Source organism: Platalea leucorodia (genome assembly GCF_965183815.1).
Source record: "Platalea leucorodia genome assembly, chromosome: 2".
Lineage (NCBI taxonomy): Eukaryota > Metazoa > Chordata > Aves > Pelecaniformes > Threskiornithidae > Platalea > Platalea leucorodia.
In genome coordinates, this window is record NC_138824.1 from 28559451 (window position 1) to 28578447 (window position 18997).

Here is an 18997-nt window from a genome sequence, read left to right on the forward strand (position 1 = left end):
TGGCTCCCAATGGAAACTTCATATGAACTCGATGGCTGAGTCTTTTGTGAAAAGCTTTTGCCTGTTTCAAAAATACATCCCTGAAATATTCAAGTATGGAGTGAGAGTATTTGCACCAGTGAATACAACGGCTTCCACCATGAAAAGCAATGTCTTGTTGAAGTAGAATTAGGGAAGAAGAGAAAAAGGGAGAACTGTGAGGCTTAATAAGCATTTAATTAGACCTCCATATTGCTAAGATTGGATAAGCTGGAGACAAAACCAGCTCCATTGCCTGGAACAGAAGTTATTGAAAAACCGAGCAGCAACCATCTTATGCTTATGTATATGAGTCTTCTGATGCAGTGTTGGGAATTTCAACATTCAGGTGTGTTATCAATAATGCTTAAAAAAAAGATTTCAGCTTATCTTATTTGCAGACCCCTATCATTTTTTCAGCAGTTTCTGTCTAGTCATCTGTTAGGTCTCTCTGGTTGCTTGTTTGATAGCTGCAAGTTAAGCATAGCTACCCTGCAGGCCGCAGGTCACAAGAAATCAGCTCCTGAAAAGGTATGCTTCAGTGATCTGACACCATTAGCTAAAATCCCTTTCAGATTCCCCTTGAGAGACAGACTGGCCCAGAAAGCTGCCCTATAATTCACATTACTTGATGTTGACAGTATGCGCAGGCATAACAACCTACAGACTGAGGAGCCGTGAAACTGCTCACCAGTACGTGACAAAAACAGAGTCACTCTTCAGAGAGAGGTGAATACCACTTCTACACATTGACAACAAATGCAGATTGCTTAATATTTCATTACAGATCTAAACATTTAATGTGCTTCCTCTTTGAAATGTCCCTGCACATCTGGGCATGGCTGGCTTTATTTTCTACATGCTGCTGCCTTGTAGAAAGGTAACTTCTTCCCTCTTGCCACGGACAGGTCTGTCACCTGCAGCATGACTCCTTCTGGTATTGTTGCTCCCAGGACCTGAAAAAAACAAGAAAAGGTGTTAGTGATGACTACTGCTACATTAATGTTGTTGAATGGTCAGCAAGAGAGTGGGATGTAACAACAACTTTGGAAATTAAACAATTTATTGCAGTGTACGTGACATCTTTGCTAATGGATTATCCTGAAACGAGGTACTCTGATCAGTTAGTGATAAACACTTTGAAACCTTCCAGAAGTGAGAGCCATGCTCTGCAGCAGCAAGTTGTAGCAACGGGCTGGAAAGTGTGATGTGGAGAAGGCAGCAGATTGGAAACATTCAAGGTCAGGCTGGATGGGGCTCTGAGCAACCTGATCTAGTTGTGGATGTCCCTGCCAATTGCAGAGGGGATGGACTAGATGACCTTTAAAGGTCCCTTCCATCCCAAAGCATTCTGTGATTCTATGATATCCTGCTCAGAGCAGGCTTTTGAGAAGAGGCAGGGTCAGGCACTTCCAGGGGCAGCTGTAAGGCGCACAGACTTGCTGAAGTCAACATGCGGGAGCAGGGTGAAACAGTTTCTTGTGCAAAAGGAGTTCTGATTTTAGCCAGAGAGAGAGGTAGGTGTCTCAGTCTTTTTAATTCCTGTGCGCGCCATAATTAGGTATTAATCCCAGAAGCGTAGAAAACAAATGATATGTTGACAGCTACTTGAAAACAAATCTCTCACACTGTAATTCTTAATATGGCCATTGAGCTTCAGGCAAGAAGTATTTTATCTTTTCAAATGTATTGTCCTAATTATAGCTTGCATTTTAACTGAGATTTCCTTTCTCTGTTTCCCTACCAAAGGATACTACCATTCAGTAGAAAAAAGTCCTTTACTAACCCTTACTCTTACTGTGAAGTGGAATTACTTTACTTTAGGGTAGGACCCAGGGGCCCTGCTGATAGATTGGGAAATATTTGTCCTAGGTTCTGCAAACAGAAAGCTTACTGATACTTTCAGAGGTATAACATGGGGAAAAATAAACCAAATGCTTCGTATGGAGAGTTACTGAGCCAGTGAGTCATAGGTGATTCCCCAGTATATGGCTATGTTTCTACTTTCTGGTTTTTGTCCTTTCCATTTGGCAGTAGAAAGAGTCCCTTTGGACCCAGCCAGGCTGGTAATATCAGCTAAGAACCACAGCCTTACAGCATCTAACAGATTTTACTTTATATCCTTTGAAACATTCATTATGTTAGTTAATCCACTTTTCATTTTCTTCCTCTGGAACAGGCAAGATAAGGACGCACAGCTGGTTTGCTTCGCAAAAAAGGTGCTTTATTATCCAAATCCGGCAGTTTGTTTGTCTGCAAAATCAATACAAAACATTATTTTTTTAAAAGTTTCTGATCTTTGAAGACGTAACTCCTAAATAAATACTAATTGCAATATTACATGCCACATAGATTTTGCATTTGTAGGATCTTGTTTTAGTTCATTCTCAGATGACAAAGAACATTTAGATAAGTACAAAACCAAGAAAGACATAGGGATTTTTTTGCTTATAAAATGTGTGTATTTGTGCGTGTGTGTGTGTATATTTCTTCCACATGAAAAAAAGATGGACAGTTTACTGGAACATAATACAAAGCCAGATATAGAATAGTTATGGCATTTTGCCCATTGAATCTGTGCCTGAGTTAAGCCAGTGGACTATTTGCCATTGGCTCCTATAGTTTTTGGATCAGGGTCATGGAGTTTGGTCCAAGCCCACTGGAGTGACTGGAATCCTTAAGAGAAAACAAAATATTCACATGAAATGCTTGCTTTCCCTTTAGCAGCTACCATGCTTTCAAAAGCCCAAGGTTTTGAAAAGTGGTCACATCTGGCAGAGGTTTAGGGAGCAGGATAAAATTGTTGGGCTGAGGGGCAGAGGAATTTGTAGAAAACCACCCACTCAGGAGTCCTGTGTAGGAAGCTGCCATCTATTACCTGATGAAACACTCAGTTCTTTGGTGACGAGCTGGAGCAAAAGTGCTTTGCAGCATGACTCTGTCTACACAGCCCAACAACCTTTATTTATTAAGTGTACTTAAATATTGGTTTTGCTGGCTAGTGTGAAGAGAGTCAAAGTTACATATAGCTCCTGGAGGATGAAAAGAGGATGAAGACATTCATGTATGCAGAGCAGGGTTGCATGCAGTTTTCAAAAGCACATGAAGCACACGGAGCACCTTGGCCACTGCCGTTGTCTTTACCCTCCAGTCCTGGAGCTGAGGCTTGGTGCAGGGGTCTCACACACCAGGGCTGCTGCAGGAGCTGTACACAAGCATTTCCCTCTGCCCCAGGTGGGACTGCCTCTGAGGGGGACAAGCAAGATGGGAACACTCTTTGTGTTCTCTTGCGAACTCAGGCAGTGGCCTGCATGCTTGTCCTTTAAGAAAAATGTCTGGAAAGTTAGTTACCTGAGTAGTTATAGACTCACAGACTTGCTCCTTGGGCTGCTAAGTCTTGCTGCAGACAGGAGCTAACAGCTGCTTTCCATGGTGGTAGCAAATTTTCCTCCCATCCCCATGGACAGTGTGAGGTAGCAGCTTTCTGCCTGCTAACATAGACCTGCATTTGGTTTAGGCTTTAGGTGAGAGGTGGCTTTTCCGTGCTCTAGCATTGCTTTACCATTCCCACTCTGACAAGCCAAACTGATTTATAACCACTGGGGTGACAGTCATGCTTGAGGCATGTTTGGAGATGATCATACTTCTAGTGATGCTCAGTATGGTCCACAGTGCCTGTTGAGGAGATATTTGAGGGCCTCGAGATATCCCTGTGTGATGGTGGATGCTTAAAGCAGAGTAACATATAGTTCATTTGCTTTCAGGCAACCAAGAAAGCAGGCAACAATGTGCGGGTGATGTAGATATGTATAATGAAGTTGTGCCCTATGTTCCTTGCAGATTATCATTTTCCTTGTGATGGTTTAACTGAATATGCTCAGCATAACGTAGAATATCCCTAACATACAGATATTCTTAGCAGATACTTCTAGCAGACTAAAAGGTCGTAAAATTGTCTATGAAAGTAGTCAGAGCTTGTCTTTACTGAGCTAAAATATCCATATAAATTTCAATGAACATTCTGTTTCTTAGTGAGGACCATGAAAAAAGGCCACCTATTTATATTTAACCTAATAACCATCCTTCCTGCCACTAAAAGAACTGAACTTGAAACTGTTTCAAAATTTTCCTCATTTTCTCTCATCCATCATTATTTAAATAATAATAATAAAAACACTTAATACTTACTCAAAAGCATATATTTAGAATCCTGTCTGCTTAAGGGATTACACTAAAATGTCACTTCTAAAAAAAGACATATCTAATTTCACCATTGTCTCTCTGAAAGGTTAAGTATGTAGAGTAGAATTGATGCTTATGTTGATGTACAGATTATCTGTCTTGTCATTCAGTTTGATATTTTTCATAGACTATTTCAAACTCTAGAATGACAGATAAATTGCAGTTGCAACGGATTTCTGAATTTTCTATCAAGAAAAAGGAAATAGACGGGTTAAGCCACCTCAGGAGCTACCTAACTCTCATTTCAAAACATTTTTAAAGTTGTGTTTTTTTTCATAGATATATATTTGTATTTGGGGGAGGAAGCAAACACTACAGCATGTAGTGAAAATTTGAGTCATTTGTTAGCATGTAAGTCTTGAAAAGTAATGGCTTTTTTTTACAGAAAGAGCATAATGCCCTCTCGAACTCCAGACAGGGCCTTCACATGCCTCATATTTATGCAGAAAGCTTCTCCCTGACTTAATGCTTGAAGGACAGAATTTGCAATTTCCCTCTCAGGAAATACTGTGTTAGTGCTCAGGACAAGAGTCTTGGCACTGAACACTATGCTGCATAGGCAAAGAAAGTCCCCAGCTCTCTGGGGCTTGGGTGGGAGAATTTCCTACTCAAAATGTGTTCTCCTCAAGTCATTCCCAAAGACCAAACTTATGTAAATAAAGTATTGCACCAGGTTCTTCCACCTCCACTTGCTTCACTCAAATTTATATATGAAGTAAGTTTCCAACTTCCAGAGCTCAATTTTTTTCCTGCCTTTCATATTTCTAGATTTGTTGATGACCATTTTTTCTGCATTTAGCCATGCAAAGCAAAAGTTAAGCACACAAAGGCAACAGGATCCCAACACTTTATTTCCATTGGTAGCCCCATATGACTTCATTTCAGTGACTGGGAGCAGTCAGCATGCATTTATCAAGAACAAATGGTGCCTGACCTACCCAGTGGCCTTCCATGGTAAAATGACTGATCTGTGATTGAGGGAAGAGCAGTGGTTGTCGTTTGCATGGATTTTAGCAAGGCTTTTGACACATGCTCCCACAGTTTTTTTGCACCCAGGTTGAGACATTATGGTTCTGGATGGGTAGGCAACCAGATGGGTAAAAGCCTGGTCGGATGACGAGGCTCAGACGGGCATGGTTCCTGGTCAGACCCTACCTGGGTGCTTATAAGTGGGGTATTGCAGGTCTGTCCTGGGACCTGTCCTGTTTAACGGCTTAATCAGTGACCTGGAAGAGGTGGAGGAGTATGGTCTCATCAAGTTTGCACATGATACCAAGTTGGAGGAATGAGTCAATATAGCGAGGGGTAGGGATTCCATCCAGAGGGACTGAGACAGGCTGGAAGAACGGGACAACAGGAACCTTATGAAATTCAAAAGGACAAATGCCAAGTTCTGCACCTGTGAAGGAAGAGGCCCCTGCAGTGATGTAGGCTGGGGGCTGCCTGGCTGGGGAGTAGCTCTGCAGAAAGGACCTGGGGACCTGGGGACAGAGCATGACCTGGCAGCAATGATAGGCGACAGCCTCCTGGGCTGCATTGACAGGAGCAGAGCCAGTATATGGAAGCAAGTGATTGTCCTCCTCTAATCAGAACTTGTTAGACCACATGTGGGTACCATATCCCATTTTGGGGCCTCTGGTCTAAGAAAGACATCAACAAACAGCAGCTGGTCCAGCAGAAGTCACCAAGTTGGTTGGGGGCTGGAGAGCTTGTCCTATAGAGGGAGGACAAGGATCGGGGCTTATTCAGCCTGGTGAAAAGATAGTGCGGGGGGGATGATAACCCAATAGCAGCCACCCAGTATCTATGGGGAGGTGACAGCAGGTGGAGATGAGCTCTTCTCAGTGATTCTTGGTGGGATGATGAGAGAGAGTGGTCATTAGCTGAAATGAGATCAGCTATAAGGAAAGCCGTTTCCCCATAAGGACAGTCAGGCAGTGCAACAGCCTGCCCAGAGATGTTGTGCATCTCCACATTTGGAGGTTTTCAAGGCTAGATGAGATAAAACCCTGAACAACCTGTTGTGGCCTCATGACTGACCCTCCCTTGAGCAGGAGGCTCGACTACAGACCTCCTGAGGTCCCTTCCCACCTGAATTATCCTGTGGTCCTAAGCTAGCTTCTGATAATGAACAGTAGTCTGTGACCATACTATATGTTTCTATATAGCTCCTGTATTAGTTAGGAGTGACGGATGAAACTTGCTGCTCACAAAGTATTTGTTGGAAGTGGACTGCGACTTCTGACATCTCTGTTGCCAGACAGCTCCAGAATACAGGGTGATCTGGACTTAAGAAGTGTGTAATCACCCAAAGAGTGAGATTTTAGAATAAATTTCCCAATGTAGTTGTAGGGGGAAAAACTACTTAAATAGTTTTAAAATAGAGGTTGATTGATAAATTTATGAACAGGATTACGTGATACAATTGCCAGCAATAGCAGGGACAGAATTCAGTGACCTAGGAGCTTGTGCAAGCTTACATCTTTTATTTTGACAAATGCAAGGCCAAGCTCCTCATCTTCAAGAATAAATAAATGGAAAATTAAACATAGTTAAATATTGTAAATATTTCATTGACACTTCATACTGTGAAATTGAAAGCAATCTTTTGCCCAGTTTGAAGTTATTAGAGTTTGTAGCTCTGAGGCTTGATAACCGTGATAATAAATGGTATTTATATTCTAGTGCAAAATGGATATCAGACCCAAAATGCACAAATATGGACAAACCTAATTAAGCTGTGATTGGTTTATTCATATCACAGCAGCTGAAGGCTATATGATAAACAGCTACAAAGCAGGTGCAGCATATCTCATTGGCTTGATTATTAAAAATTGGCATTTTATTCAATTCCAAATTAAAAAAAGGAGATTGTATACAAATTCAGAGAAAGTCAGTCATGCTATAATTGTACTGTATTGTAACAAAAACTAATTTTCTTCATGAAGTGACTGCATAGTTCCAGTTTGCCATGATAAATCAAGCTCAAATCTGAGCACAGGAAGATCTAAAAAAAGTCAAAATGTTCTCCATGATGCACGGGCCAGGATATAATCTAGAGAGGGCCAAATTTAGAGTAATAACACTTACATTTTTATAGCCAAGTCACTGAAACTTTGTATAGCAAACTGCAGTTTCAGTGGAAGGAAAGGCATGTTTCTGCAGTAGCATACTGTACAAAGGCAGCATTTTTCTATTGAGATACCTACCAAAGATCTTACAGGAGTCAGGGGAACTATAGCCAAAGTTGTCTTTATATCTCCTTTGGTTTTAATAAAGTCCACAACCATAACAGGCATATTCATACTTACTGTGAGGGTATATGGAATGCCACTGACCTCCTGCAGCAGGTTTGGGTATGGTCCTGAGCGCTCACGAGAATGGATGAGCCCTGAAACCTTGAAGCAGGAGGGAAGAACTCCATGTCTCGCTGCTGCTGGTGCCACTGAAATAGCGTGCAGGGAGGCAAGCCCCCACAGCATGGTTGGTTTTCTTCTCAGCAGTCGGATGCGATAGGGCTATTATGGGCTAATCTGGGAGCGGTAAGGTACAATTTTGTTTTCACTGCAGAGCACCATAAAGCAAATAAATAGTGCTTACCCTTTAATGAAACTCAATAAAATTCAGTTCAGCGATATCAGCATTGATCACTGTAAACTGACGTTGCTATTTCCACATACCTCCAAAAAGCTGCCCAGCGTAATGTACAAAGCAACTACACAATCAGAGTTGCAACAGCTATGAGTGTTATTAACCAGCAGAACTACAACTAGAACACAGACGGTAACTTAGAAATACATGACAGAAATATCATATTGAGAAAACAAGAGCAGAAAAACAAATTTGAAAGGGAGTAACATCAGTTAATGTCATGATTGAAAACTTCTTACAAGTTCCCACGCTCTAAGTTTACATCGTTTTTCTTAAAGAGAATAAAAGATTGGTTTTGAGTTTTGTGTGTACAGTGCAAGTGCCTTGTGCAAAGTATACTGCCGGGTAGGCATTTGATCAGTCTTGATGCTATTAAGAAAGTAAGAGCTTGTTTCAGTCACCTAAACAGGGATATGCAGCACTGTGTGAGACGCTGAGTCCGCAGCAGCCAGGCCAGAACGGGGAAGGTCTCCCTGACCTCCTGCAGAACACTTGACAGCACGAGGCAAAAATGTGGGATATGCTAGAATGCCTCCAGTGGCAATAGATGTCTATCCTCAGGCAATGTAACCGAACCCTAAGTGTATGTGTTTTACAGGGAAAAAGGATACAGCATGGTTATAAAAGTCATGGTTATTTCTGAGGATTTTTCCAATGGGGATCTGGGAAAGGAACTTTTTCATCTAGTGACACAACCAGGCATTGCAAATATTGATCAAGGAAAAATTTATTTACAGAGATTTTTCAAATACAAACATAAAATAGCACATATTATATATATATTTTTTACAAAAATGAATATTGAAATAATAAACATGGTACAGCACAATACAACATCAATGAGCTAAACGTAACAGCAACAGAAATCTATGTCTGGAAGAAGTTTCCTGTTAGTCGTACGTAACCAACAGAGCTCTACAGTACTGTGAGTGGAACTTCCAATGGACAGAAAAACGTCCATTTACTGCACTTCATAAAAGTACTATAGGGAAAGGCTACATATGCCAAGTAATTATGTTGCATTTTTGTAATAATGCTGAAAACACAGAGGCTCAATAAAAGTTACATAGGGCTGAATAAGCAGTGGCTAAATGTTTGGGGAAGAAAAATGTGTAGAGAATATACAAAATACTGAGAAAGTGGCTTATTGGTCCTTTTATTAAGTTTAATGTATAGATTAAAAAGTGTTGCAACACTGAATTTTAAACCACAGAGAGAAGTAAAAAAAAAGGAAAAGAAAGAAGATTGCGCCAAAAAAAGTTTCCTCTCTACTCATTTTGTGCCATGGTCAACATCTGTGCGTGCATGTGTGCTTTCGGGAGCGCCGTGCCGAGGGGCTGCCGGGCGCTACCCCAGACCCCTGGCACTGCCGTCCCCTCACCCGCCCCTCAATTAATCGGTGCACGCAGAATTTCACCATTTGCCAAAGCGGAGTTTTCCTTGCTTATATTTTTGTGGAGCAGACCACGGGTGTGCTGAGGTGAGAAAGCCCGTCCCTGTCCAGCACAGCCGGGTGACTTTGCACCACATTCACCTCCCTGCCCTCCCTGGGGCCACCCGCTGTCCCACCCCACGCCCGCTCCAGAGAGAAAGCACTTAAAAATTTCATGTTCATTCTCATTATCCAGAAGACGTCGGCAAGCCCCTTGGGCGTCTGGCAGCGCCCGCGCTCCGGGGCGGGCTCAGTAGGGGTACTGCTTCTGCTTCTTGCCCGAGAAACAGGCCAGCCAGGTGCACACCAGCATGGCCGCCGCCGCGCCCCCGCCCGTGCAGTAGTAGGCCCAGCCGATGTGGCAGGTCCCTGCAAGGGAAACAGAGCGACATAGCACAGCGTTAGCCAGGGGATGAAGCGCCACCGCCACTCTCCTTTCTGCCCACCCAGGGAAAAGCACTTTTCTAGGTTTCTGCCCACTTGTACATCCACCTCAGACAGGGAATGCAGGGCGTAATTCAAGCAATTAGAGAAGCCAAGCTGTTTACATGGATCCCCTTAGTTTTCTACAGCGGTTCAGCAGACAGGCCTCCGAGCTCACTTGCTTGGCCAGTTGCTGTTTTCCACACAGGGGGAATTGCCACATGAGAGCCAAAGCCGAGGCTGCTGGCACCGTGAGAGCGCCAGCCACGGGGCGGGCGTCCCTCTGCCCGCCCGGTCCAGGGAGCACCCGTGGCACCGCTCTCCACAGCTGCTGCAGTGAGAAGAGGGCTTTTCCCACCCTTCTCTTTCTTCTCCTCCTCCAGGCAGCGTCTGAGGACATTTTGATTATTTTTGACTGAGATTTTGAGGGTTTGCACATAACATGGGCCAGGGCCTGCTCCCATCAGGAAGAGCTGGGTGGGTCCACCTCTGCCATCTCAGTGACAGGGCTCGAAACTGGACCCAGCGGCAAGCTGCTGGGTGACTACAAGCCAGGACATGGCTGCAGGGAACCCGTTCATATTCCCTGCTCACAGGCATCAATTCTGATCAGGAGGCTCCCGGTGGCAAAAGATCATGGTGTTGGGGGTCCACCTGCATGGGGGCTGCTGTGGGAATGGAGTCCACAAATACAAAAATAGAGAAATTTCCCTATCCCCACCCAAGGTCACAACTCATTGTTTCAATGATTCAAACTTCACTGATCTTTCGTCTAATGTGTTTAATAGTGTCACAATATGGCCTTGAATACATTTAATGGCCACAGTATCTTTACACAGCCAAACTCATCACCAGTGAATGGTGTTGGGGAATCCCATGGTGGACCATAAAGTGACTGCTCCCCTTCCAGGCACCACGGTGCCTGCAGTAGAGGAGGAGATTAGGAAAAACACCAGCTACAGCAGGGAGGAAGCCTCCTCACAGAGATCTCCGAAAGCAAGGAGATGGCTGCTGTTACTCCTCAGGATTTCAGCCCATCTCAAAAGTAATTTTCACTTGGGCTGCATCATCTTGGTCATTTTGATCTTGAGTGCTTCGGACTCATTACAACTGAGGTTCTCCCTGTGTCGCCATCTTGGGTGGTATCGCCCTGCTTTAAGCAGCGTGTGCTCTCAGTAAGGCACAAGCAGCACTACAGCAATTCTTTCCCACTCTCTGGAAAATGCAGCAGAAACTATTCTCCCCTCCAGAGAATAGAAGGTAACAGTTTCCATCTAGAAAGACAGAGCTGAAACAGGTGGCATGTCTGTACTCTGTCCGAATGGCACCCTTGAGGGCCAGGCTTCCAGTTCAAGCCATTATCAACTTGGCTAATCTTGCCTTAAGCACAAGACACACAAGATACCTGTACATCTCAACACATCCAAAGCATTAGCATGCCTCAAGGCAGACCGCGTGCACATCAACTGTCTGCAGGATATTGTCAAAGCTGGCTAGCTTTGTAAGGAGACATTAGTAGGAGGCAACACTTATGCTCTTGGCCACTCTGAAGATCTCAGGTTGACACCACAGCAGGAAGCATAGTACTTGTTTCATTTTTTTCTTCATAACCCTCAAAACTTTTTATTTAAAAAAAGTCCAGTGAAACAAAGATCCTGACGTGACCAGAGGACTTGAGGAGCTGGGGCCTTGGCTTGAGCCCATCAGCCTCCCTCCTTAATGTGCTGGAGCAGACAGAGAGATTTACTTGGTTTTGTAATCTGGTTATGCTCTGTAGATCAACACCATTCTTGGCTTCCTTACAGAAGACCACACAGAGAGTCTGACTTCTAAAGAGAAGACCATCAGAAACCATGGAGAGACGCCAAGTGCCTGGCAACGTCACTGATGCTGATCCTTGCCCAATCTCACAGCAGTCCCTGGAGAGACCTGTCTCTGGACCATCTATTGCTGTGCCTGTGTACACACACTGTCTATAGCTTCTGCTGGGAATTTCAAAACCAGACTTAAGCATACACCAGATGTCTAAATCCATTGGATTGCTTTGAAAATTATCATGTCTATACCAGGGTGGGGTGTGCTAAAGCATTTCTTGTGATAAGAGGAACTCCATCCGATAGGTCTTTTTAAATTGCTAAGTATTCCTAAAACTACTAAAGAACTGTAGTTGCAGCTTGAAAAAGTACATCTTTCTCATCATGATGTTTCCAGGTAGAGAAAATAAATGTCAAAATGCTACTTTAGAAAAGAGTTTAAAGATTCACCTGGTAGCACTGCACAAAGCTGTGACCTAAGTAGGACAGAATGAAGTACATTTCAACTTTTGCATGGTGTGATTTCAACTTTTGTGCCTTGGCAGTGGGAAAGAGGGAGAATGTACCTGATACATATTAAGAAGAAAGAACTGTTAAATCAGTGTCAGAGATGTGCTCAACAGATACAACATGCACATTCAGTCTTGGCTGAAGAGAATAACGTTTATTTCTCCATACCATGCTCCATTTACCCTAAGGACAACTGCCCTACTTAATGCTCTGAGGCATGGCAGGCAGCCTCTTGATCTAACAAATGCAATGTAGTTCACAAGTGTGAGTTGGGTCAAGATGAACAAATGAAAGAATGAGAGAGTAGAGGAGAACGGATGAAAGAGCTGGGAGCCTGACCTTAGAGCAATAATAACACAGCAATAAACCTGGCCATTATTTCCAGCCTGTGTCAGGAGCAATGGGAGGCCTCAAATAAAATAGCTTGATCTGTACTTGGATGATGCTGAGCAGAACAGCGTTTCAAGCTATTGTGCTGAAGAAGAGCCTGCAGCGGGAAGGAGTCTGAGGGTATAGGACTTAGCTATACTTTTCATTCTAAGTATAGGTAAGTCCTCAGTCCATAGCTAAGTATAGCTACAAGGCCAGAGAGAATCCATCTCGAAGGTACCTGTTGAAATGAATGATTGCCCACACTGCACAGCCACGTGTCAAAATGAAACAACACTACCCCTGTAGCAATATAATCCTACATTGCACAAGGAAAAAAAAAAAAATTTTGAGTTAATATTTCTGCTCTGGTGTTCTCATTTCACTACATGTATCAGCTATATTAATCCATTGCACCCTGAAGAAAGATTGTTGGTTGTCAATAACTGGGTAATTATTTTACAGTTTAAATTGTAAAATTACTTCTGCTTCACTTTGATATTAAACACTCATTTTAAAAGGAACATGAAGCTTTATAAAAAGCAGGGTTGATGAGTAATTAAATGTAACACCAAATGAAAAGAAATACACCTATAGAAATGTTATACATTAGAGAAGATGATAGACTTTGCTTTCTAGTTTATATTATAATAATGGGTACCACAGAAGGACCCTTTCTCATCTTCTGATTTTATTGCACTGACATCAGTGGGACTAGTCATGTATTCAGAGGTAAGCAAATGGTTACGGGCTTTGCAGAACTGGGGCTTAAATTCAACCATCAAATAGATCACTTTGCCTTCATGGAGCCCATCATATTAAACATTAGAAATGTTGCATTGAAGTTTCCCATTTTTTTACATGTCAAAACCCTAAAACAAAGAGCAAGACCGCCTAATTACTTGATAGAATTAAAACAATTAGTGAAACTGTGTCAATTTTCACACACACAGAGAGACACAAAAGCTGTTGTTCTCCTCAAGGATGCACAGGAATACATATATGTAAAAGTGTGCCAGTCTGTTGGGGGTGTGGAGATGCGTGCAGGAATATGTATATGTTCTCGCTCATAAGGTGGGATGGATCTGGTTTCCTGCCAAAGTAAATTCCCCAGCAGCTGAAGTACTCTTCTAGCTGATAGAGATGACATGCATCACAGCAGCTTCCTTCTCTGCACAGAACGGGTGTTGCTTTTAACAAATCAGTCTTCACCTGACAGGTCAGTATGGAGGGAGAAGCTGTGGCTTCACCGTTTTGCTAGTTCTGTTTTGTTTTGTTTTGGTAAAGGAGAGCATAAATAATTGGAGCTCTTGGTTGCTCAGTGAAGCAGGACTGTCCAAGTTGGCTCAGGTAAATTTGTAGCCAGCCATTAAGAACTTTGTTTTCACATTTGTTTTACTGGGATTGGCAGCAAGAGAGTGTCAGGATGAACTCTGAAATCACAGAATAACAGACCTTGCAGCTATAGGGCTGGATGGCCATTTTCCAAGCAAATAAAAGAAGGAAAGAGTGGAAACATTACACTCCTCTCTTTTGTAAAAGGATTGAAAGAAATTGAAAGAAATCCAGTCCCCGAGGATAAAGGGCAAAAGCAAGGTGAGTGAGGACTCTATCAAAAGAAGATTCAGCACAAAAGAGTCCCATAGAACATAAGACAATATTTGCCAAATCGAAAGAAATCAAAGAATGTGGAAGGGCAGTTTTGCAGTGATGGATGGGCTTATTAAAAAAAAAACAACTTCCATGCCTTTTCCTGATTTCTAACGTGATCTTCAAGGCCATGATATGTGTCCCCTAGCTCCTCCCTCCTCTTCAATATATAAGGCAAATAAAGATTAAGACAAATTTGGGAGTGAGTGAAATTTGGCAACAGAAAATCTGCAGATACTTGATCTACTGTGGAGCTGTGCCAGGATCCAGTTGCCAAAACAGAATTTTACCATGATTTCTACTTATGATGTCTTATAAATAATTACCACATATAATTATCAAGGTCCTGGAAATAACATATGATTTTCATCTAAAATAACCAATAATTGACACTTATGAAAAAATATCCAGAATTTGAAAGTGTCTTGGATGCAAACCTATTAATTGCAAGACTTAGTATCTTAAATATTTGTACCTTCTTTGCTGTTGGTGTTAAGACTATCCAGGGCTTGCAGCCTGGAGTATTTGGCAAACTCTAATAATTTAACCTTAAATACAACCTATTTTCCAAGATGAAGGCAAAAAGGTTTCAGAATTAGCCAGGCTGAAGAATACAAGTGATATACCTTCAAAAATAAAAACTACAATTCCTACTTGCAAAAAGTTGTGCAGGAACTCTAATTAACAGCTTCACATGAGAGTCCAGTACTACAGGGAATGTGAATTCATGCGATCAATCAAGGTGTTTGAAAAGTAATCAGAGAAAAAAGTAAGGAGTGTGATGTTAAGGGATATACAGGGATTTGGAGATATGAAAGCCACAAATGAATGTAAAAGATAATCAGCTAATTAATAAGAAGGCACAATTATTTTGAAACAAAGCCAAGATAAATTAAATAGCTGAAGATTTTTTTTCTTTACACAGTTACAATGAAAAACCGTCATGTGAAATCAGCTACAAAAGCAGGAAAAGAAGTTAAAACTTGGAATGCATCCAGAAAGGATTAAAGTAGTTATGTGAAACAAAGAAAGAACACTATATAAGGTAAAACTGCAGCCAAACAAATAGCTTGATACAAAATTATGAATTTAGTGAAGGTGGTTTCTTTGTCTGTTGCACGGATATGAGTTTCTCAATGCATTTCTCTTCTGTAAAAATATATGATTTTTTTTATGCATGCACAGATTTTGGTTACTTATAATTGGTCAAAGAAATTGTATGGGCATTTTGCATTAAAATTAAATGCATAAAATCTCATAAATTTCAGAAGTGTGAAAAAGTGGAAAAAGAAGTGCCAGCTTAAAATTCTTCAGTTCTGCTGTGTGCAGTCAGTCACTCGTATGACCAAATCCTCCTTTCTTTGGAGGATCACATAATTTTGTTTAATCACACCTCAAATTTGCCGTAGGTGTGTGTTTATCATGGAACAATGAAGGAGAAACCAATACCTTGTGTCAATTACAATGCTCAAATCCCAAGAGCAAATAGCTTCTGTCCTGCTAACGAGGAGCTCTCCCAGCCTCTTGGAAGAAGTCAGCAGAAAGCTCGCCTATTGCAGGAAGTGAAATTAATTTCACCTCTCTTTGGACATCCACAGTGCAGAGACCCAGACTGGACTAGTCCCCCAGACCCTCTCTGGAGACAAGAAGGAGAAAAAGTCACTTAAAAAAGTGTGTTCCGTTTCATCTTAAGGTACACATCTAAAGTACAGCAGGTGAACCCTGCTCTAGTAGCACTTATTTTTCTCCCTTTAACTATGAAAGGATTCTGAACAACTAGTTTAGCTGCCCTTTTCAAGTAATAAAGGGCACCAGGTACTTGCTCCCAGATGGTCTAAGTCCCTTTCTGGATGCTGCTGCTTATCTCCATTGACTGCAGAGGATCCTTGCATGACCATGTTCTAACTCTGGCAACAAAGGTAAGCGCCTTATGTTAGAATACATGTGGGCCTTGATATAGTCACCAAAGGCTTACAAAGATTTAAGAATGGAAGTTATCTGGGTAGCACTAAAGAGGAAAAGTTTCTCGATGAAACACTTTCTTTACTGGCACATAGGCTGACTCATTCATTTATCTAAGAACTCAGCAGCTGCAGCTCAGGTATGCTCATAAAGATTGTGCTCAGCCCCAGTCAAAAAAATGAATTGGTAAAATCTCTGAGCTGTTTGCAGAGGATCTGCGAACAAAAAAACCTGGCTTTGTTAGATAGATCGCTCATAGAAAAATACAGCTTTGAAGCCATTGCCTTTAATAGGATTCTAATAAATTGTCCTACCCTCTAAATCCTTTTCTTGATCGTTTTGGCACTGTATGTCAACACTCAGCCAGATGCTGAAATGATGCCACCTAAGGCCAATAAACTAGTTGACAAAGCTTTTTTTATATTCACTGCTTTCTGTGGGGTTTTTATGTTGTTGTTTTAGTAACTGCACTGTTTGCTTTTAAAGTACTTTAAAGATCATTTACTCTAATATTACTATAGCAAAAGTAATTATCAAGTCAACAGTTCTCCTTAAGATATTTCAGGGCCTCTAAAAGTGGCAAAAGGGAACCTTAATAGTAATGATCTTTGGAAACAAATATCCCTCAAATGAGAAGTTTCTGAGAGCTTTTGAGAGCAATTCAGCTGCTTGTTTAGTTCAGGATGGGAGCCAGCCTTTTAAGTTGCTCTCTAGACAGCTACTTCAGCCAGGAAAGCCCTTTCACAGTGGTTCACAGATGGATGGACCACCACAGAGGTCAAGCAAAGGTGTGCGTTTGGAGCCATCTGCCTCGGTTGCTGCTGCAGCTGGGCCCCCAGACCTAGCATGTCTCTGTGCGTGACGGGTAGTGATGGAGTGTGACAGCCAGAGAACATGAAACAACTGGAGAGGATCTAGGAGGACTTGCAGAAGAAACAGGGTGGGAGGCTATTCACAGCCTCGTAAGGATGGCATGAACTCAAACAAGCACAGAATGCATTTCAGGCAGGCTGCAGCAGCAGCTGCCAGGGGGTAGGCAGGCACAGTGTGCCAATGGCCACACCTGAGCCCTTGCTGCCAGACCTGTGACTTTCACTGCCTTTAATAGCAAAGAAAAGCATCATGAAACTGAAAGATGAGCCCTGAAGGTAGTTACATACAGCAAACACCAAGCCATGTTTGTAGGATGCTTCTTAGCACAAGTGATCACCCAGCAGAATAAAAAGTAGGTCCTAGGTAGGAAATGTATGACACAAAAAGTAATCTCTCACAAAAAGCAGCAGGACATAAAAAATTCTGGAGCACTGATCATCCAGGCTGAGTCCTGACTGCCCAAACATTCCATATTTCCTCAAAGGAAGACAAACATTTTTTCCCAGTAGCTCAACTTAAAAAATTGAGTTTATTTTAAATTTAGTGTCTTCATTCTTTCAGGTTAATCAGGTAAGTACATAATATCATTTCATACATCTGGTGGCAGGGAAGTGGCAGCTGGAGCCCAGATGAAATTTCCTAGGGCACCTACAATGGCATGAGTCATCTACGCTTAGATAAATGAATCTTACTCTAGATAAACATTTTGCTGTTTGGCCTCTTAGGTATTGGTCTGGTAGTGCTGTTTCACCAGATGCTAACTGAGGCTCAATTTTGTGAGTTAAACTGAGCATGGCCTGTAGTCTGCGGGACCTTCTGTGGGATTTAGCTGTCTCCACACCCGTCACAACAGAAATGAGCATGCAACGACTGAGCAGCCTCTGCATGCACATCTAGGGAAATCAATGGCCTAAAATGAAGTCTCGTACTGATTTTAGACATTGAAAACCAATACTAATGTATTCACACATATACACTCACATTGCCCTTTAAGAAAGGCATGCAAGTTCCGAAGATTTTTTCACACAGTCTAAGTTTTGCAAAATATGGAAATTTTTGCAAATATCTGATGTAGTCTTCACTTTAATGTATGCTCTCACCTTAATGCAAGGTCCCTCACTTATTGAATTTCCTGCTAAAACCCTCATTTTTCAGCTGTTATTCTTGTGTGGTACATTTAGAAATGAAAACAAAATGGTATTAGTGCCTCTAGCTCAGCAAAACTGAATGTGTGCTATATGATATGCTATAAAGATGCTTGCTTTTGGGAAATTGCCTGCTAATTCCTTTTGCAGACCATGGGATTGTGTAGATCTGACGCATTTTCACACCCTTCAGTCAGCAGCTCTGTGCTGCTATGCCACGTCGGTGCTGCCCTGAATAGGCCCACAGGCAACTCCAGAGTGTAAATAATGCAGCATAACTATAACAGCTTGCATGGTGACAAGAGATTAAGATGACTTTGATCCATCCTCAGACATATGGTAAAAGTGAAAGGCAGTCCCTTTAAACACTGCTAGTTTATAACTCTAGTCTCCATCTCAGGCATTAGCCTGGGCCAAATGCTAATTAGACTGACTTTGACTTGGTCACTGGGCAAACAACTGCACTAGTTTAAAACATAAGCATCTCTTTTCTCTTGCCCCCATTTATTTATATTGCCCTATTTCTAGGAGTTATCACCCTAAAAACAGTGGCAGAAGACTGCTCCAGTCCATGGTCTAGTGTTCTGGTGGGAACTCTGCTCCGTCTGTGATCTGAGATGGGATGCTGCAATACAGAGCAGGGCCCCAGGACCGCCATACAGATCCTGCTGACTGCCAGGGAGCTGGGAACCACAAGCAGAGCAACACAGCAGAGACCTGTCATGGCCTTAACGCCCCAAAAAGATTTGCCAGAGGTCATTTCTCAAAGTCCTAATCTATCACTGTGCTTTTTTTCATGATGGCAAAACCAGAATGCTAGAGTAAAGCAGACAGCAGGCCCCTCTACAGGTACACTGGTCTCTCTGTCTGTCTATTTATGGAGGTTACTCCCCATCCTCATTAGCAAA

General features: G+C 42.2%; 1 protein-coding gene across 1 annotated transcript in view; it reads right to left on the reverse strand.

The window, feature by feature from the left end:
• Positions 1 to 8681: 8681 nt before the first annotated feature.
• Positions 8682 to 18997, reverse strand: part of LHFPL6 (LHFPL tetraspan subfamily member 6) — a 141285-nt gene continuing 130969 nt past the window's right edge. The window contains exon 3 of the mRNA XM_082337847.1: positions 8682 to 9712. Coding sequence (XP_082193973.1) covers positions 9594 to 9712 — 119 coding nt within the window. The 3' untranslated portion in view covers positions 8682 to 9593. The remainder of the gene's footprint in view (positions 9713 to 18997) is intronic.